Here is a 22,660-nt window from a genome sequence, read left to right on the forward strand (position 1 = left end):
AAGGCGAGCAGTTATAGGGGTGAATTTGGAGACGAGTTCTATATTTGGAATTACCGCAAGTATCATAGCAACCAAAGAGCCAACCCGGAGCGAGGCTGTAGAAGATAATGCCGTTCAAAGCCTGCACCGCAGTCAATCAAACCTGTTGTTAACGCTAGCGGGAGCAACCTCGGGGGAAAGAAGACGTCTGATCTGTCTGTTATTGATGTTCATATCTTGATTTACGGACACAAGAGTGAAATGAAAACACCAGGATCATGTAGGTTAATAAGAACATTTTAAGACCAAAAGGACGCGCTTGACAGCAGCTGTTACAGAGAGAGGGGCAACAGTTTTTCAGTATAAAGTGACTAATGGAGTCGATTGGAGTCAATGAAGCTGGAAGCGTGTCCATGCTCACTTCCTATTTGGAACGAAGTTAACTATGTCCATTTATATATACAGTCTACGGTTAGAGTTCAAATCTGTGGAGATGCGACTCCACTCACAGTAAAAATACATGTTACTATTTCAAATATATAACAGCGATGTGGAGATCCTGTACAAGAATCACTCTCATTGATGTTGCTATGGGCCAATATGATTCTACAGTTTTCACTTATATTTGGACTGTTTTGTTTCCGAAATGTAATTATGTGAACATCTTAATCTGTATTGTTTTGGCAACACTGCGCTGCCACATGATCAGATCTCTAAAGACTCAATTAGTTCGCTGCTTGTAAAAAATAGTACAAATCCATTGCAGCAAAACGCCGCATATGGAAGAAACAACGTGATTACAGTTTACAGTGAGGTTTGAAGGAACAGTTCGGCTTTGATGGAGGACAAAGCTTCTTATCACAACACAGACACCTGAGGAATATTTAATGTCTCAGCTGCGTTTTCACTTTCACTGCTTCAATTGAATACAACTTTTCACATGCTGGAGTTACTAAACAAAAAAAAAAAAATCTATAAATAAACAAAGGGTGCATTTACATTTACACATATACGGCGTGTCTGTGTAATCCCTCAGTCGTCCAGGTCTGATCTAGAGCACAAAACTTTATGAACATGTGCCGCTACCCATCGATCCAGCCCACACTACACGAGAAAACACAATGGACAAAGTCAACACCTCCCCGCACTTGCCCACATGAACAAACGAAAACAACGGAACAACATATGAGCTCAATATTAACTTAAACACCAATAAAATATAACCACAGATGTAAACAAAAGCAAACATAATTACAAGAGGACACTGGGATCACAATAGATGACTGACCTCTTCCCAGTACTGATTGGCAAAGGAGGGAAGAGTCAAACCCCGAATTTATACTAGGGGCAAGGCAAAGGACACACGAAGATGAAAGAAAAACGTAGAAGAAGAGGCTAGAGGACCAAGGCTGCACATAAAATTAAACACCAGGTATGAACAAAACTGTAATAAACAAAGCACCATTTTGTGTAGTTATACATATATGAACCGGTTACACCTATTCAACCTTTAATGGCCCTCCTATTGTTCTCTTTTGTTTCTTTCGTTTGGAAAATAGAATTGTACATGACTCTATGTTTAGTATCTACTTTCATTACTACTACTACATTCAAAATCACTGCAAACTACAAAAATATGAACACTTTTGCTGTACTATTACTTAATCTAGTACTACTATTCCTACAAATACTCTCTTTTAATGTTACTACAACGCACTTTTAATCCTGTATTAACATTTCTTAGTTCTTTTGTTATCATTCTAGACGTTCTTGTGCAAACCGCTCCACAATGACACTCTTTATCCACAAAAAGCCGGAGTCAGCGGAGGGTCAGTGAGTCCAGTAACTGTCATGTCATCTCTCTCCTCCACTCCTCCAATCCTGTTTTACACCGAAGTCACACATTTAATAATAGTATCATCATTACAGTGGAAAATAGCATTACATTCTTAGCGCCGGAGAGTAATAAGCTTAAACTTTGACACTCTCATAGCCTGTATTGTAGTTCAGTGTGGTTAAGTTGTAGCAGCAATGCATTATGGGATTACACAACCACGCTATATTAAGTGCATTAGAACTACTACGGCTTTGGAAGTGAGCTGGGAGGTTCACACGAATAAGGTGCAAAGCCCACAAATGCACAAATGTCTCTTGGATGCGGGTAAGATTTGTGATGATTTTGCATTTTAACCGTGCATTTTTAGGTACATTTTACATTCATTTGTTGCACGATAAGAATAGAATAATCGTGGGGACCCGTGAAGTATTAAAAAAGTTAAGGTACAGATAGCAGAGAAAAAATGTGTTTAAAAAAGAATCATATCTGGATGTTGGTGAATTGGGTGCAGCTTTCATTTAAGAAGACGTTTGGCTGCTTAAAAATGCTCTGTGAATCTGCTGCAGAGTTCTCTCAGCATCTTATTAAAGTGAAAGTTACGGGCATTTTTAAAGAACACATTTGTGAATGAGTTCTGGTAACTAGGCAGTCGCAGCATATTGGTTTTGTAGGTCATATTTACCATTTTTACGGATCTAGTTCAAGTATCTAGATAATCAGTAACACATGTGTCAAATGTATACGTCGGTACTGCTGGAGTATTGCAGAATTACGCTGAATACACGTACTTAACAAGCATCACAAGCTCGTACTCACTCATCGTAAATGGGAATGTGTATCTTTATCACTGTATCCACACACCAGATCTTGTTTTTTTTTTTTTTTTAATCTGCCTTAGGGAAATGCAGATAGCGTTTTCAGTGCATGTATTCTCCTTTTAAAGCTGCCAATGATATCACCATTAGTACTGATATAATTGAGAATTAAATTAAAATAAACTGAGATACTAGTTCAAGCTGAATTTATGCATACAGTGTTCTCATATTTCTCCACAATTTGAGTCATTAAAAAGATTCTAAATGGATCTTAATACTACGACTACTAGTCTATGTGCAAAAACACAGTCATTAGGTTTTGTTATTCAGATTTCAGTAAGTGGTTTCATCAGTCCATCACTTGTAAAACACAGAAAATTGAGGTGAAATTTGAATCTTTTAAAACGTGTAAGGAATAAAAAGAATGTAATGTGCAACCAAGAAATAATAGAAACGAATGACTTAATTGTGATAATGAGTGCGATTATGAAAACGACACCCCAGGATGTTAAAACTCGCTCTGTTTTCTTACACGTGAAAGGTGATTTGTGGCACTAATTCAAAAGCTCTATTCATTTACACTGACAAAAAGAAAATAACATGTACTCTGTTTGCTCTCAGCCAAACAGTAAATGCAAGGAATCGAAATACTGCAGGTTTTTTTTACAAATACAACAAATACAATACATTCTGGCCCAAAGGATACAAATTGCTATATTATAAACATTAATTAAACATTTAAACTATTCAAAAAGAAAAATGTGTTAACAAAAAAAAGTCTAAGCACTTCTCGGTGTGGTCAAACATCCCAGCAAAGATTTCACACCGCATAGCCTAAATAAGTGTTTCATTTATTTAAGTAGACAGCTACTGCAAGAATCTGTACAAAACAAGCATAATTAGCTGAGGGACGCCTTTTTCTAGGTCTATCATTTGCATGATTCAATTCAGATGCAGTACAAGGTTAGTATATTCAAATGTGAGGCGCCTAAAAGTAAAAAAAATCTCTATACTTTGCAACTAAATACAGGTGGAGAGTCATTTTGCTTATGCGCACTTTCAGGCATCCTCTAACTTACTATATAAAGTGCATTTCAGATCATAACATTGCACTGTGAAACTTTTCTGTTCCACCATCTGCTTGTCTCCATGGAGATGTTACTGTCATTCCACAGTATGGCATTTCATTTATCTATATTGCAATTAATGCCGCTTTATTGCTAAAAAAAAAGAGATTTCTGTGAGTAGGATTGCCTCTCCACGGATCAGATTTGTATCTTGTTTCTATTTAATGTCATACTTTGGAACATTCCAGGCAAAGAAACAATATCACCAGGTTCACAAAGAGGAAAAGTTACATAGTGTGCCATTAATGATGTCCTGTAGATACACCTCCATGTTACCTTTTATTGTTCTGAAAATGCTATATTTGCCAAAAACAATGAATTAACATGTTATATACGTTTCACTTTTGTTTTTGGTGCTCTGAGTCTCCCCTCCCCTTTGCTCTCCATGGTAAGTCCCCCCCTTCAGAGCGCTTGTCACGTCACTTTGTATCATGTTTTTGTACATTTATTGAGTATTGTCGTGTGGGAGAGCGTGGGTGACGTAGGCTCGTGGGCGGAGCATTGTACAGAATCTTACAGCTAACCGTAAGGGGGGTTCAAACAGAGTCTGGGAGAGATCGCTAAATTCCTGAAGCATGTTTTTGATGAGAGAACAGTGTCACAACATGGTACAGAGTATTTGCATAATTTTCATATTAACCCCTCTTAAACTATTATGTAACAACTTCTTCATGAGGCACTAAACTTTTTAAAATCCCAAATGGCACAGCATATTTTTCATGCACCCCCACCACAGTAACCCCTCTCCCCGGGCTGAGCGATCATGTCAGCCCCAGTACAATGAGCCCGTCCTCTCAATGACTTTCTCCATATGTTCCCTTTGGATGGAGCTCTGAGACGATTAGCACTGCGCCTAAATACATATGTTTGGAAGCGCATCAACAACTGCAGCTGTGAGGCCTTGTGCGGAGACTGTGGGAGAATGAGTTATAGGCTTACGACAGGAAGTGAAATCTGTCATGGGACTGCTTCCAGATGAACGGGGGATCATGGAGGATCATTATGCCAGTCTAGCACACACCCAAGTTTGCCACGGTGAAGAAGTAGTTTTGATTTCATTTCACAAAATAGTAATAATAATAACTACTTTTACAGATTCTACAGTTGAACATTTGAACAGTTACATAAAAGCGCAGTATGCGACTTTTCTGGAAGAGGGTATCACTGGAGATGTTATTCTTTTTTCTTACAATGTTTCATGCATTAATCTCCATGGAGGAACGTAGGTGGCAGGTCAGATCTGTGGAGAGGCGGCCAAACTTACGGTGCACAATAAACTTGTTGCTGGGTTTTAATGAGTTCCAGACAGTTTAAGTGAAAAATGAAGCAGCGGACTCTAAGGAAAGGATAAGAAGATAGTCCTGAGATGTGCATGTTGACAGTTTTTATAGTGGATGTGTGTATGTGTCGTATTAGTAAATCAAGATACCAATTTAAAGTAGTCCTACACTGCTAGAATATACGTTACATTGCACTAAAGGTAAGTTCACACTTGTCCTGTTTTGGCCCTGGTTTTAGTCCAATCTAGTCCTGATGTAGACTTTGATGTAGTCATTTTCAGGCCCTAGTTTAGTCCTGGCAATTTGACGCAAATTTTAAGTGGTGTGCAGTCAAGTGTTCATGGACCCTAAACTTCAGAAACATGTAAGGTACGGAAAATACATAGTCATTAATTTAAAAGGCCAAATGGACCTTTTTGAAGCAGTAAAAGCTAAACACATCTTGCACAAGTACAAATTACAGCACCATGGAAACCTGCCATCTTCCCTTCAGTTCATCCATCTGTAAGAATCCCTCATCATTGCACTGATTTCCCACGGACTACGCTAGTGTCTCCTTTTGTAACAAGCTAATATGATAGACTTCTATGCAAAAACATGAAACCTTCTGTTACCTTTGTTCACATTTTGTTGTGTCACCAAATTGAACTGAGCCGTTTCAAGTTGTGAAACATCCTTCAACACCTGAGCCTGTGTATTCAAACCGGCTGTTAGATTTGTGGTTTTGCAGAACAGAGAGAACATGTTAAATAGAAGCCTTACTCCAGGCTCCAACTAAAGTACATAGCTCTTAGCGCACATTTAAAAGACTATGACTATTGCAGCAGAGTGGGAAGATTTTGTTGGAATAAAATGGATGTAAGTAGACAGTAGTTTTGCCAATGCCAAAAGCTAGTCTTGTACAAAAGCGTGTTTAACAAAGACATTTAGCAAGGTGAGAGAGGCGGTTTAGCGCCATCTGTGGACTAAAATAATCCCTTCTTTCTTTTGTTATTCTGACAAATCGGACTACAACTTCCCAGCGAGACAGCATGTTTTATGGCAGTAATAAAGGCGGAAATGGCTCCGATTCAAAGCAGCGGGTTCCTGATACAACTGAACAGGAGCGCGTGCCAGGGCTATTTGTAGCGGTATCAAGTATCAAGCCTATCCCTGTGAGCAATGCTTTTTAATTAACATAATGGAAAGAAGACAGAATGAAACGGTTTGCGCAACAGTGAGAGATGGGGAGGAGTAACGGATATAGAGGTGAGCTGATATTTATCACATTGCTGGAAATAAATCTGTATACATTTCACGGGAACTGCCTCGTTTGTGGTGAAAAATCTGGTCCCCATGACGTAAATGATTAGTTTAATAGTTTAATTTCAGATATGGGTTAAAATATGTTTTAAGGAGCTCTTTGTAACTTTTCTGATGAACGGTCTGCCATCTTGTTTTCATGGTGCTTTTTCTTGTACCACAGTAGGGTAACCTATCTAAGCAGAGGATGTCACTAAGTCAAGTTACAGGTCAGATCTATGGACAGGCGACAAAGCTGACAGTGAGAATGCATTTTTATGATGACATTTTTTTATTTTTTTTATTTTATTTTTCTAGCGTTTTACTTTAGAAACATAAAAAGGACAGAGACGTAACAACATTCAAATAGTAAACAAAAGAAACAAAAAGTGGGTGTATGGTTACAATCGCACATAACCAACAGTCACAGGATTAGACAAATTCTGGTCTTCTAAGCAGAATATACGATTTCCATTTCTCCCATATCTTGTCAAATTTGCCCTTTTGAATTCTGTTGTACATGGTAATCCGTTCCAGGACAAAGATTGAGTATACCAGGTTGTGCCAATCGTCCAGGGTGAGGAGGTCCGCCTTTAATCATTTTGTAGTTATTGACTTCCGTGCCGCTAAACTTAACATTCCAAACAAACGTTACGATGACATTTTTGAGGACACAATTGAATAAATGCAATCGAAAGCCACACTGCGCAACATTACAGGCAAAGAAATAGCATCTCCATGGAGACGAGCACGTGGCATCCAGAAAGGTTACATAATGCACTTTTAAGGTTAGGGTTAAAGTATGGCAAGTAGTAACTATAGTTTAGGTTAGGATCAGTCTCCAGGAGATGAATGTAAGTAAATGCAGTGTCCTCAAAATGAAGGGGAACTCAATGCGTGCGTGTGTGTGTGTGTGTGTGTGTGTGTGTGTGTGTGTGTGTGTGTGTGTGTGTGTGTGTGTGGGTGTGGGGGGGGGTGTGTGTGTGTGTGTGTGTGTGTGTGTATGCATGCGTGTTGTGCGTGTGTGTGTGTGTGTGTGTGCGTGCGTTGTGTTAGAGCTAAACTGTTATATGATCTGAATTTATTAGGCTGAGTGAGATGCAAAGCTGCCAGTTGGAAGCTGAAGTGACGATGCCATAATACTGTCACTGTGTGGGCAAAGACAACATGACCATAAAGCATGCTGGGATACTTTAGAGGTCCAATTATGAAGCGCTGTAATGAATTTGTGGAGTTTTTAACTTTTACTAGTCAATTTACCAATAGTGCTGCATCATTAGGAGAGGGGAGTTATGTGCACTCAAAATTTTAGTGCAATACTGACACAAGATATACAACATCTTTGTACTTGGATTTTTCATTCAATGGGTGTAAGGGCAAGATGTCTGTCGTTTTGCGTTCGATGATTTGTGTTTGGAATATTAAGATGTTTTGTGCTGGATGCCCTCTCCTCCTCATTTGATTCTACAAAATGGGGTAAGGCGAGGCAAATTTAATTGTATAGCACAATTCGTACACAAAATAATTCAAAGTGCTTTACAAAATAAGAAATACAGTAAAATCATCACTAGAACCAGCAGGAGGCTGGTCCTTTAGACTACATGTGTCAAACTCAAGGCCCCCGGGCAAAATGTGGCCCCCCACGCCATTTTATGTGGCCCACAACAAGATAAATTTAAAGGTTTGACTGTCTTAAAATGTCAGTTTATTAGGAGATACAGTTATACAGCCATAATTTTACATCTATGGAAATTTATATGTAATATTTGTAACTCAAATAAGAAATAAATACAGAGACGGTTCATGAACAAGTTAAAAAAGTCATTTATTTGCATTACATGTGGCCCTTTGAGAGTGACCGTTTTGCAAAATGGTTCATATGGCACTATATAACAAAACAAATAAAATATTAAACCCACATCACCCATAATTTGTTTATATTTATTTGCTATTGTGAAAATAGGTGGTGTCAATATCAATGAGCATTTCCATTTCAGATCTGGAGGATTAAAGCATGTCTCGACTGCCATAATTTTCCTTACATTGCTATTTAATAACAAGGCGTATTCTATATATGCACGTGGCGCCTATTGGATTATATGGTATAGGCATACACTAATCAAATAATGCCACTTTAATAGGGGTTATAATTACCATATCAATATCACTGTAGAACCACGCTAACCATTAAGCTATGAAAAATTAGCCCAGCGGATGTGCAGCTCATATAGTCATACATACATGCAGAGGAGATGGAGGAGAAGTTGCTACTAAATAATGAGGTCAGCCATACATGAAATATAAGGCCGAGCTCCAGGATAATTGAAACTGAATCCTACGTCTTCACAATCTGCACTACGTGAAAACTAACGCAGAGAGGAAAAAGGGGGATGTTCATTATACTCTAAAAGAGAGCCCCAGCTTTCATTACTGTAACACATTTCACATTACAAATATTGGAATGGGGAAGGTAATCATAGTAACTGTAGATATCTGCAGTATTTTCCCTTCGCTAATATCTAATTTATGGGGAGAAAAAATGATGTACTTAGGACCAAGCTGTAGAAATAGTAGACATAGAGGTCGCAGAAGTAGAAGTAGTACTAACATTTCCATGCACATCATGATACTTGAGGCTTTAAAATGGCAATATCGAGAAGTAAACATGAACTTGGAACTTGAACAAAGACTTGAAGTACTTTTATACTTCTAAACGATCACAGTATTTTAGCTTAACATTTTGATCTCTATTTTCCAGTCCAACCTTGAACATTAACACAACAGCAGAGCTTACAATAGAGCCATGTCTCTCCAAACATCCACTTCGCATGTATTATGAAACTGCACTTTATCCTTTTGAGTAGCACTTGTTCAGCTGTCACAGAAAAAAATAAATAAAAAAAACTGTTGGGAAGGTATTGGCCTAGAATAAGAAATTAGTAATCACAAATGTTTCCGATGGCTTTTGTTTTTAATTGGATTTGTGTAGTGGTGTGCAGCAAGAGAGATTACTCATGCTGTGTGTACAATATTAAAGATTGGAGAGTGTATTATGAATTGGGGGCTCCGTGGTTGCAGTTCTTTCAAGTATAATCCTTGTACTGTTTATTAGATTTAGTTTTGAAATATTTGGCTTAGCGGAACACAGCTTAATTAAAGGTGCACTATGTAAATTTTCTGGCAGAGGATCCACTACCAGCTTGTCTCCATGGAGATGCGAAAGCAAAAGCAGTAACATCTTCATGGAATTAAACGTATCAATCTTTCATTTATCCAATTACAGGTGTTTTTATTGGCTAAAAACACCCTGAAAAACACATCTATCCATAAATTTTCTTCCAGGGCAGCAGTCTAACCAGGGACTCCCAGACTTCCCTCACCCGAGACACATCCTCCAGCTCCTCCGGTGGGACCCCAAGGCGTTCCCAGGCCAGCCGAGAGAGACATAGTCCCTCCAGCGTGTCCTGAGTCTTCCTCCTCCCGATAGGACATGCCCGGAATACCTCCCAAGGCATCCAGGGGGAATCCTGAACAGATGCCCGAGATACCTTAAAAAACATGTATTTTTTTTTGCGAGCCTCTGCACTGATCTGACATGTAACTAGGCCTTGGATGGGACTTGCTTGCATCCATGGAGGAAGTTTAATGCCATACGATGGAACATTCTAGAGAAAGTAATAGCATTTCCATACAGACAAGCAGGTCCTTCATAAAAAGTTATATAGTGCCATTTTCATACCCATCAAAAGTAGTATTATATTTATCTATGTAGCAGTGATGTATTCAAACTATCACATGGTATTAGATCTTGAAGCTGCTGTGTTTCCAATTTTACCAATCCCAAAGTGTGACTGACAGCCCAGGTACATCGTATTCACAGCATCACAGGGTTTCTTGTTTGTACATGCTGAAGGCAAGGTAAGCACAAATGAGTGTAGCTCAGTGGCGGGTAGTGGCATGTTATCTCAATGTAATTCAACCAATATATTGATTAATCACAAAACAAATACAAATATGTTTCATTATTAATTTTCTGACCATAAACAACACAGACGTATAATCAGTGCCATTTACCACATAGTCAAATTTGAACTCTGCACCTAATTATACGGTTTAACTGAGAGAACTGGCTATGGACGTCTCAATTAAGAATATCCAAACTGTCAGTGACGACTAGAAATGACTGAATCTCACTCATAAATGTGATTAATTGGCAGCCCTACTTTAAAAACACATCTGTACTTCACTTAGAAAAACATCCAAAGTATTATGTCTACTGTTGTATCAAGCTAAACCATTGACTGGACAGGCTCTACATTACAGCCCCTCTAATCACCGCACATAAAAGTATCTCCAGTGTTTATCAGTGATTTACACAGCAGCATGGGTCCTCTGATTGTGCTTCTGAATGAGCTGAGCATAAACAACTCGTCTTTAAATGCTCCATAAAGACCACTTCAGGATCATGGCCAAATTCGCACTAACCAGCCCCTTGATGCAATGCTCCTCATACAAGAGATTTGAAGTATTACAGTGGTAATATAGTGACACACTCAGTACTATCTAACAGTGTCTGGGGACCGCAGTACAGAGTGCACCGTGGGTATTTGTAGGAGCAGTACTTTGTTGGAAAAGTGGGAAAGGTTAAAAGCAGTTAAATGGCCATTTATGACGCTGTGCTGTTTTTTTTTTGTGGATGTGCGACAAATATTGCAGGAGTGAATTACAAGCTGTACTTTGAATAATTGTTTAATTTGTATAATTTTGGAAAAGTTTGAATAAGGCTAAAAATGAAATCATTTTGTCCCAATGAATATAAAATTCAGAGCAAAAGTCTCTCTTGGTGATGCTGGCATATAACCACGAGTCCAGGATAAAGTTGAATTGTAGCTATAGTTGTAGTAGTCATACATGCAGTGCCTGAGTAATAATATTTCTAAGTAAGTCATAAACACACTATCTGCAGTTTTGTTACTCGTGAGTAGTAATTGCTTCACCACTTTTACTCTAGTTTATCCTTGGTTTGAGTCCAGTTTAGTCCTGACTATAGACCTGGTATCGGCATCTGTGGCACTGCACTTTCATGGTCGTGGTCATATCTGACAAATACAACGTTTTCTGTCAGACTTGGGTGGCTGTGTTCCTCAGTTGCCTTCCTGTTCTATGGAGTGCCTCAGGGCTCCATTCTGGGGCCCATGTTATTTTCATTGTACATGCTGCCGCTGGGATCAGTTATTGTGAGGCACAGACGAGCTTTTCATTGTTATGCAGACGACTTGCAGAGTTATTTACCTCTTTGTTCAAACAAAAGTTGTGCTCTTAAATCTGTAAGTGACAGACAGTTTACAGACATAAAGATGTGGTTGCCCAGAATTTCCTTCATCTAAATAAGGATAAAACAGAGTATATTTTATTTGGTGACTCTTCTTCTTTGGATTTTGGTTGGTTATCGTGAAAGTTAAAATCAACTGTAAAGAAGCTCTGAGTCATTTTTGATAACAATTTTAAGTTTGACAAACAGTTCGACAGTGTGGTCAGGTCAGGTTTTTATCAACTATGACTTTTATTGAAACTAAAGTATTTTTTAAATGGCACCAACCTTGAAAAGACTATTCATGCTTTTACCAGCTCCAGAATAAACCTACTGCGATGCACTTTATGTCGGTGTGTCCCAGTCCGCCCTCAGTCGCCTTCAGCTCGAGCAGAACGCTGCAGCATGTTCTTTAACCAACACCTCCAGACGTCAGCACATCGCTCCAGCCCTTTTATCTCTTCATTGGCTTCCAGTTTCTTTTAGAGCGGATTTTAAAACTTTATTGTTTGATTTTAAAGCTCTTAACGGCCTTGCTCCTTCTTATTTGACTGAACTCCTGTCTGTCCACAGCTCAAAAAGGGAACTAAGGTCAAGCAACCAACTCTTGCTGGAAGTCCCCTGAGACCTGTTTAAATCCCGGCTCAAAACGTATTTATTCAGACTGGCTTTTAACACTTAGTAATGCAGTGACACTTTGCACAATTAGTTTTTATTTCATGGTTTAATGTTTTGAACGTTCTATTGTGTTGGTTTTATTGGAACGCACTTTGGTCACCTTGAGCGTTGTAAAGGGCTCTATAAATAAAGTTTGACTGATTGATTGGTTTTGGTCCTGTTCTAGACCCGGTTTAGCCCAGCTCTATCCAAGATTTAGTCCAAGTTTAGTCTCAGTTTTGATGTGGTGTGTGTGCAAGCGTTCTAAAATCATTTCATTTTTGTTGACTCTCCCCATGTATGTATTTCCCAGTTGTATATAAACTACATGACTGCATGTCCCAGTGTATTGTTTTCCACTACACAAAATCATTTCGTCTCGTCCTCCTTCCGTCTCTCTGACACTCTCATGAATACACACACTATTCCTGCAGTTTGTTCCTCTTCGCAACAGCAAATTTATCAGACACCACAGCAGAAGAGATTGAGTCCAACTTCCTAAGCAGCCCCAGCAGCACAAAACGCACTGCAGCCGAAACAAAAGGACAAACGCAGGAGCAAAGTGAAGGGTTTTCACAAGTCAAACTGTATGTGTACTTTTCATAAGCCCACATCACTTTGACATCAGTGTGTTTGTGGAAGCATATGAGGGATATACGTTATAACCTGAATGTTACTGGAGAAATTATAATTGTTCTGTGAGATTTTTGTTGAATATCTATCATATTAGTGGTTTAGTTTAGACCTGGTTTAGTCTTCTTTTAGACCTGGTTTAGACTTGATTTAACTTTGGTTTGGTTGTGTTTTAAACTTTAGGCTTATCCTCCTCGTTCAGTTCATTTTCTGATATATTTACGGCTCATGTTTAGATCTGATTCTGACTCACTTCAGAAAGGTGGTACTGTTTACTCTAAAATAATGATATGACATGGACTTGACTAGAATTAAACCAGGTCTAGACCACAACTTAAAAGGTGCACTGCAGAACTTTTCTTCACCTACTTACCTCCATGTTATTGCTTGACCTGTAATGTTCCGAAGTACAGCATTAAACATATTTATCTCCACGTAGATAAGCCACTAGGCCATGTGACAGGTCGCAGATCAAAAGAAATGGGACCCTTCTCACAAATAGAATGTAGATTTGTTTGTTTTGAGTGATAAAACATTTGTGATAAAGTACAAGATAGATATGTTTAAAGCCCAACTGTGGGACATTCCAGGCAAAGCAATAACATCTTCATGGAGAAATGCTGTGCAGTTGTGCTAAATGTGATGTAGATTTGTTAGTTTGGAGTGATAAAACATTTGTGATAAAGTACAAGATTTATATTTTTAAAGCTCTACTGTGGGACATTCCAGGCAAAGCAATAATCTTAATAGAGAAATGTGACGCAGTGCATCTTTAAGTGACAAAATAAAAGAGAAAATTGCATGGTCAATATTTAGGTATTTCACACAATTTCCCCTCATTTTTTAACATCGAATTGACAAAACAACAAAAAAAAGAACATACAAATCTATTACAGATTTTATAATGCAGCTTTAGCAAGTACACGCTGTTTGCTTTTTGGAAATGAGATCAAACTTTGATGAGGACCCTGGACAGCGCCTGCAGGCTACAGTACACTGCTGTCTATTCTCCTGTGCGCGCTCCTAACCACCAAGCTTTTATGATATTTTTAGCTTTCGCACACACACGCCTCTATGGGAAGCCAAGGCCTAATTTTTCATGGCAAAGTTAAGCTCCTGACAAAAACCATCACATCAGCAGAACAAGAAGCGCCTTACAACTACAATCCATCCCGCTGTCTCCCCAATCCGCATTCACCTTTATAAAGATTTAATACGCGGTAAATAAAATAGCAACTCCAGCAAGCGAGATGTCAGGTGCTTGTCAATGTGCTAGCTAACGTGAACGCTGTCTCTTTCAGTAATCTCACTCCCTAAGCACTTTTTCAAGATGGAAGCACACAAATTGCTTGAAAATAAATTGCAAAACAACACACCCACAAGTTAAAGAAGAGATGCCAGAAATCTGTAGTGGATTAAATGGAGCATAAGGGGGTCCCATGCATTATGAAGCTACTTCCAAGGTATAAGGGCTAAACAGGGAGGAAGGCGGTATGAGACAAGGAGCTAGGAGGCAAGGGAGTAGGAGGGAAAGCTTGGGACAATTTCTGAAGTTTTTCCGCATCACTGTCGCCATTACATCACACACCTGTGCCTGGCCCGCGGTGATGAATGGTTTTGGTAAAGGATGGGGGCTGCTGGGAAATGGATTTAACAAGACTTAGATTGTGCACCTGATGGAGCTCTGTCACCGAGTCCCACTACATGGCTCCTATAACACTGCTTCATCTCACAACTAGACATGCTCCATACATTCTCTGCGAGGATAGAGAAATGACACCATAACTGAGAGTGACTGCGCAACTTAGAGGATTTGATGATGTCATAATTTCAGATAGTTGGCAGGGCCCGTGTAACTCTATGGGAGATTCACTGTTTTTGAAAGAAATATACCAATGTATAATCCACAAATGTTTAATCTAATCATTATGTGTTGGGATTTGCTCCACAATCCTGTCATATTAATCTCATAGCGTAAAATTGTTTCATCTGAAAACTATCGTATCTTCTGGAGGTTGAATAATGGCACCACTTTCCGAAGCTGTTGTGAGCAAAAAATGTGCTTCCTTTTTATTTAAGACATGCTGACAGAGGAGATTTTGTTTCATGTGGATAGGCTCACTAATTACAGAGATATTAACCATAAACTAGGTCAAAGCATGTGACGTCTAGACAGTTCAACAACAAACTCCACCAAAGAATTCTGGCCTGTCCTCCAGCTCAAGGATAAAGGATTCTATTGATAATTCAGGGTTTTACTTTTACTACTTACTTATTTAGTGCATGTTTAGAGGTAGATGCAGGCAAATTGCATATGCCTTTTAAATATGGAATTGTAAATGATCATAGGTCATCATAAACCCTCAAACACATTGTACTTTTGCAGGGTTTTGTCAAAGAGAACATGCACACACAACTAAACCATCGTCATCCATTTACTGATGATGTCGGTTCACATACACACATACACACATATGCTCATAGCTCTGCAGGACACTTCACTTGGACTCTATACAAGTGTGATCTAAACATATACTGCCTTTGATCTAAACAACATATACTGCCTGCTATTGCTACAGTACCGCACTAGTCTATATGAAAAATTGTCTCTACAATGATTAACTAAACTAAACTAAACACAGCTTCAAAACGCCAGTGAAATATAGCTTTGCAATATTGCTCACAACTTTTAAAATATGTAAAAGATCTGACACCTGATACCACAAACACGACTCCAGGATCAGATTTAGGGAGTTTGGAGATGGTAATTTGTAAAAAAAAAAAAAAAAAAAAACTAAAACAAATTGTGTTAAAAATCCAACAACTACTATGCCACTCCTAATACATTTAATATAATAAACACAAACACAACAATTTGTACTGTACATTTAACACTGGGATGGAAACATTTTTGCTGCATAATTACTATGCATTTACATTTTAGACAATGTACTTTAAGTCCAGGATAAAAGGTGAATAGAAACAATATGCTTATCCGTGAGTTTCAGAAAGATACAGAAAGGTTGCTATAGCAAAGAAAAATGTCTTCTGAATGTGAAAATGTCATCAACATATTGAAGAAAGATGCAACCAATGAATAGGAAAAATGTATGCAAGACAAAGACTGACCTTGAGGAAACAGACAAAGGCATAAAGATAACCTGGCAGCACCTACCTGACTCCATAAACTCCAGGTTGAAGTTATTCCAGGCCTCTTTACTCTTCTCCAGATTTTCCTCCATGACTTTGATGTCGGCGAAAGGACAGTTGCATTCTGGGAAGCGGGAGGAGCAGCGGCACCAGCAGTCATTGTTGCGGCAGAGTAGTTCGCCCTCGGAGTTACATGCCACGTAGCTGAGCGCGGCCTCCACAAACCGCCCACGCAGGAACTCGGGGAGGACATCTTGTAGTCCTGGAACACAAGAAAATGGAGGTCAGGGTGTCTGCTCTGATACTCAGGGTGAGTCCATTGATTTGCTGTTGGTAACTGGGAATAAGATACAAAACTTTTTCATGTTGCAAAACAAAACTTGGGCGAAATGGTGGACTGTATTGTATGGCAGAATGAAAAATATATTACTTGGGACTGAAATCAGCAATCCAACCGTGCACCTTTGTGTCATGATTCATTCTAAATTCATAAACTGTCGGTTCCAAGCCCATAGTTTTTTTTCCAGTGAACCAAAATACACAAATAAATGAGTTAATATTACATTTATCACCTTTTAAGTAATTTTTGCTTTGCTTTTTGCTGTGTTTTTGAGCAATTCTAACACTTTTAATTGTAGAAAAATCCAAGACAGACAAATTTAATGCCATACTGTGGATGTTGCCAGGTAATAAAATCTCCATGGAGACAAGCAGATAGCCGAGTCTCCACCAGATAAGTGAACCTTTTTAACAGAAAAGATGTAAGTATAAGAAAGCGAAAAAGGACAATGTGTCACACACAAATAAGGGTAGAAAAAAATAAAAATAAATTGAAACTTTTTCTGCATTTGCATAACGTTCTCATTGTTTTGTCAAAATAAGTGAGCAATCTCCCAAACCATTAATTTGATAGCATCGTATCAGAGTGTGATGGTTTGATCTGTGAATGACTGTGGTTGTATTTGTATATCAGTGAAATGATAGCTCTGATTCCAGTCATCAGCATGTGTCATCAGCTGGATTGCTCTTCTCTTTTGCAGCCTGTGGACCGTGGCTGTCTTATAAACAAGATTTCACTGACACTAATAACATGCTTTGCCATGCTACAGGCCAGTACAAGTGACATGCTATGACAAGATTTCAGCTCCTGCTTGGGTTATGAGGTGACTCTTGCAGAAATGGAACAAATACTTGACTGCATTTCAAATAAGGCCATTTACATAAATATATGAAAATGTAGTGTGTTTTTTTTTTTTTTATTACACCAGACAAGAAAATGGATTTGGTGAGTGATTTTGTTACAGGCTTATACATCAATCAGGTATAACGTATGGCAACCTGCTTAATAGAAATAAAATTAACAGTTCCTTACTGCGTAAATCAGACTCAACCATATATTTGTCTCCAGTAGGTTAGACTACTGTAATGGCCTGTTTATTGTCCTCTCCAAACGAGCGTTAAGACAGCTGCAGTATTCAGAACACTGCTGCTCGGGTCCTGAGTAGAACCAGGAAGTACAAGCACAAAAGTCCTGTGCTCAGGTCTCTGCACTGGCTCCTGTGGCTCAGAGAATAGACTTTAAAGCAGCTTTGCTTCTGAACCAGTCTCTCTATGGCCTAGCACCAAAGTACATCTCCCACATGTTAGTGCCATATGAACCATCTCACACTCTGAGGACCTCAGGGACCGGCCTCCTGCTGTAGTCCTGGTTTAGTTCCGGCCTCCTGCTGGTGCCAAGAGTCAGGACTAAACATGCGGAATCAGCGTTTCAGTTTTATGCAGCGAAAACTTGGAACAGTCCTCCTGAAGATGTGAGACAGGCCTCTACTTTGACAATGTTTAAATCCAGGCTCAAAACGCTTCCGTTTAGCTGTGCATATGACTCTGCACGCTTCTGTTCTAATGTTATTTTTATGATTTGTTTGTATTGTGATTTTAATGTCTTTGTTTGAAAGAAACACTTTGAATTACTTTGGGTCCAAATTGTGCTATACAGATAAACTTCCCTTCCCTTCCTTATAATTAATGTCATTGATTCACCACTGTTCTTCTCAGGGCTACTTTTGATAGATATTGACCTCCAAGACTTTTTTGGAGATGCTCTGACTCAGTTTCACCTTTAAAGATGTTACTTAAATGTCTTTCTCTTATAAATTACTACATTTTGTTTCTTCACCCATACAGTGTAAAATCAGTACTTTGTGACAACATGTTATTGCTTTGTGCTGTCTGAAGCTAAATATAAAACATTTTACAGATCAAAAACTCGCTTGAAAAAGCCATTTGCTTTGCTTTGGGATGAGAGCTGATTGGTTATGAATTGATGTCCACCCTGCTTAACTTATCTGTCTGCAAAAGCTCTTAAGTTCTAAAGCTGTGCATGTGCCAAAGAAAATCATGTATGTGAATACTAGTAATGTGTCCAGGGGTTTGTGAGAGCTAGGAACTAGTCAAAATAGATTTAAATACCTACTTTCTCATTTTGCAGTTTGTCAATAATGAAGAATATTGAAGGATATTGTCATAGTTCACAGAGGTGGGGATTTGCAAGTCGCAACTTGGACTCGAGTCAGACTTGACTTGATAAACTGGGCAAGACTTTACGCTGGACTTGGACTTCAAGAACAATGACTCAAGAGTTGACTTGACTTGTGCCCTGTGACTTGAGATGACTTGATGTTTTTTAGAAAACACTTCTCTATAGACTACACTTGATACATTTGGTGTTTAATTTTACAGGAAGAAACTCAAAAATTTGTTACCACTGATGCAATAATAACTGAAATACTGTGATGTCATATTGTCAAATGTCTGGGGCTGTCAAAATGAATTGCATTGCTTTGTTGCAACAAAAAAACTGGAAACTACACAGAACATCACCCTTTGCACCATTTCAGAGCAGACTACATGAAGAAATAACTTTTAAGTCTATATTTTTGGATGATGACAGTAAGGGTTCGTATTAAGGTCTTGTCATGGCAGCATATCTACAGTTCTGTTAGCCTTTCTAAAAGTAAGTACCATTTTAAACCCAAAGACTAGAGACTTATTTGAGCTTTGCAAAATAATGACTTGGTCCCATTTCTGATAGTTGAACATAAGACTGAAAGAAGGGACTAGTTTGGAGGAGATACCAGTTAATATTAAAACATGTTCTTCACTCATGGTTCATGGTTTTCTCAATCACTGCTGTGCAAAACAATGCTCCCTTGAATGCAATCATTTGTTTTATTCATTTCATGTCAGTCATTTGAACATTACGGGTGATCTGTTTGCCTCTACATCAGCAGTCTGAGGATATTACCATCACCTTCCCCAAAAACACTGCAGGAGACTGAATTGGGTTACTTTCCCCTCTGCTTATTTCATGATACCTTTTACTATGGAGATGCTGTTTTTGTAATATCTGTGGAGAGGATGTGTTGGTGTTTGTTTATGCCATCGATGCATATTTTATCTGCAGACAGAAGAGAAAAGCAAAACTGTTCCTCTTTGTCAAAGTTTCTCTTCAGAAAACACACCAAAGCCTTATCTTTTTGTTTACTTTGGTCTGTCTTTTGAAAGTTAAAATAACATTCAGTGGCCATGGGAGCTTTTATAAATGTGATGATCTGAAAGCAATACAGATGTCATGGAAACTGAAAATCTTTTTTTTTTTTTTGCCTAAGAATAAAATACTTTGCTTTGGCTGTACGTTCTGATAAAGTAAGACAAACACACTAGAGTTGTGCTGCCTTTATCCATCTCTGTACAAAACATATGAATGCTTAAGATCTATAGAGCCTAAGTTAGCTGCTAAACTTAACGGCAAAGATATACTAAAAGCAACTGAGACCCCACTCGAAGACATTACGTCATCTCTCTGTCGCTAACCACTCTGCCACTGCGGGCTCTATGTGTTTAGAACCACTATTGATATGCTGAGACTCTGAAGTTGGCATATGCTTTCCAGTCCCATCTGTTGTGCTGTTTAAGGCAACAATGGAAGATAAACAACTTTCACACAGTTGCTAGGCTACTATCGTGTGCACAGCTGAGGTCAGGAGTTAGAAGTTGGTTTATTGAAGGAACTGTCTTAAGAAATATAATAACAATAATATAAGAAAAGAATGCATTGACCCAACCTTCAAATATGCTGAGGAAACAGTTGTGGAGTTGAGCTTGGTCAGGAGCACTTATTAGGTTCAAGTACTTTATTTACCAATCTTAGGCTTAGGAGTTCTTCTCGCAAACAGAAAACACTCTGTTCCACCTTGTGATGTCATGTGGTAATACAGGAAGTGCTTCACTGTGTTTTTAAGTGGCATACACCTTCGCTAGAATCACTTGAACAATGTCAACCCTAGAATTACCAATCTCTACAGAAGAAAAGGTAAAAAAGTAGCTGTTACCTTGAAAACTACAGCCATATGACATCACAAGGTGGAACGGAGCATTTTGAGCTTTGGAAATGTAGATAGCCCAATAATGCAGGGTTACTCGAACAAACAAAACACAACTCCAGGGATGTTTTTGAGGAAGTAACAATGTTTTAACAAAGTCTATTTTGCGTAATATAGGACCTTTAAAATATTTGCATTTCTTACCACACATACTTAGAAATGACATGTATATCATCTTCATACAAACAGGAGTTTTATATTTTGGTTTGTGAGGGAGCAGCAGTTGTGTTCATGCTGTTCTGTCTCTGTCTGCCTCTCTAATAATCACTGATGTGCCATGTCAAAAGCTTCCACTTCCCTGCCTTCCCACTCTCCCTGGATCACATTCAACAGCCGAGTCAATCCTGCGGTGCCCCCATAAATATTCATGTGTCGTCTTTGGTATTTACTCTTTCAATGGTTTGGAAAAAGATGTAATTAGTCACATTTTCCCCTTCCAAGGCTTGGCAGGTGCCTTCTGATGTGTGTGTGTCTGTGTTATTTGGAAAACTGCAAAGAAATCGTGTATTTTGGGAGGTTTTTCCAATCATCAATCCAACTTTGTGTTTGCTCAAGCTAAAGGTTAGTGAGATTTTTTCATTTCTGTTTCAACAAAAGCAAAAAGACAATTTGTGATGGTGACGAAATACAAAGCATTTTGGGAGCCGAGGAATAATGAACACGCTTTTATGGGACTGTTATGGGATGATGGGGAAATAGACTATGGCCAAGTGAATGACAGACAAGGCCATCATTATCACAGCTAAATTTGAACAAATTGGCGGCACGGAGGCTAGCGCTCTTGCCTCACAGCAGGAAGGTTCTGGGTTTGAAATGAGAATTTGGAATGGGATTTATTGTGATGGCTGGAGAATTGGGTCACACCACTACTGAGAAGGTACTATTACTATTAATAAAACTACTAGAACCTCAGAAAAGGTTTGGTCCTAAAGGTGCACTTTTTTCTCATGGAGGGTCTGCCAGCTCCGCGTTTCATGAACATGTTATTGTTTTACCAGGAATGTTCCAGATTATGGTAATAACTTGTGCATCTTTCATTTTTCAATTCTTTTATTGCCAAAAATACTTAGTTTGATTGAGTCACCCACTCGTCTCCATGGAGAGTTTATGGCATTCTGGTCCTGCAGATCAGTGGTGCATGTGTGTCTGTGTGTGTTTGTCTTGTATATTTGATGTAACATAATGTATTTAGTTTTACTCCTTCTACTGCGGCTGTGCTTGTCTTTGAGGAGCCCTTTAATAATGAGACGGCACAGGGGGTTATTCTTCTTAATAAAGAACTGTTAAACATGCACCACAGCTGAAGAAACACATAGCTACTAAATGAAGGCCATTTGGGGAAGTATAATTTTATAAACATAAACCTTAAAGGCCCTACGCATTTTCTGATCTATGTTATAATGTTGTTTCCTCATCACGAACATACCCGGACATGTGTTTTGTTTCATTCACACATGTTAAACACACAAACCCTGCATGTTTAGGGTGAGGTCTTCTCTCAAACATGAAACACTCTATTCCACTTTGTGATGTCATGTGGTAATACAGAAAGTGCTCCCATGTGTTTTTAAACTCCATACACCTTCACTAGAATCATTTGGATAATTTCAGCCCTGGAATTGCCAATCTCTACTCAACAAAAGGTAAAAGGTAGCTGGTACCGCTTCATGACATCACAAGGTGGGACAGAGTATTTTGAGGTTTGGAGATGTTGACAGATTAATAATCAAGGATGTGTGAACGAAACACAACTCCAGGTATGTTTTTGATGAGCTTTAAGTTCACAAGAGTCAAGGTAATCTAATTCCAGAGTCTAATTACACAGCAATATTATAAATAGTAAAAATGAAAATGAACAGACACAGCAAACATTTGACAAAAGTGAAAGCTACAGCATTACAGTCAGAACCAGCATTTCTTATAATGTTTCACCGACACAAAAAGTAATGAAGTTTCTTTCCCTTTCTTCAGGCTTGTTTTGGTTCCTCTCTCACCTCTCAGATCTATTTTATGCAACAGGCAAAACCAGGACAACATATTCAAGGAAGCTGTCAGCGCAAAACACACATGAGTACTTAAGTCATTATGACAGCATGCAAATTACCCACAATGCATTTCACCTATAGACTGATTCAAATTGGAGGAAAG

General features: G+C 38.6%; 1 protein-coding gene across 1 annotated transcript in view; it reads right to left on the bottom strand.

Moving 5' to 3' along the window:
* The window catches only part of brinp2 (bone morphogenetic protein/retinoic acid inducible neural-specific 2), a 107,960-nt gene that overhangs the window by 23,452 nt on the left and 61,848 nt on the right, over positions 1-22,660 (bottom strand). The window contains exon 5 of the mRNA XM_033982943.2: positions 16,096-16,332. Coding sequence (XP_033838834.1) covers positions 16,096-16,332 — 237 coding nt within the window. The remainder of the gene's footprint in view (positions 1-16,095; positions 16,333-22,660) is intronic.

This window comes from Periophthalmus magnuspinnatus, chromosome 17 (genome assembly GCF_009829125.3).
Source record: "Periophthalmus magnuspinnatus isolate fPerMag1 chromosome 17, fPerMag1.2.pri, whole genome shotgun sequence".
Classification (NCBI taxonomy): domain Eukaryota; kingdom Metazoa; phylum Chordata; class Actinopteri; order Gobiiformes; family Gobiidae; genus Periophthalmus; species Periophthalmus magnuspinnatus.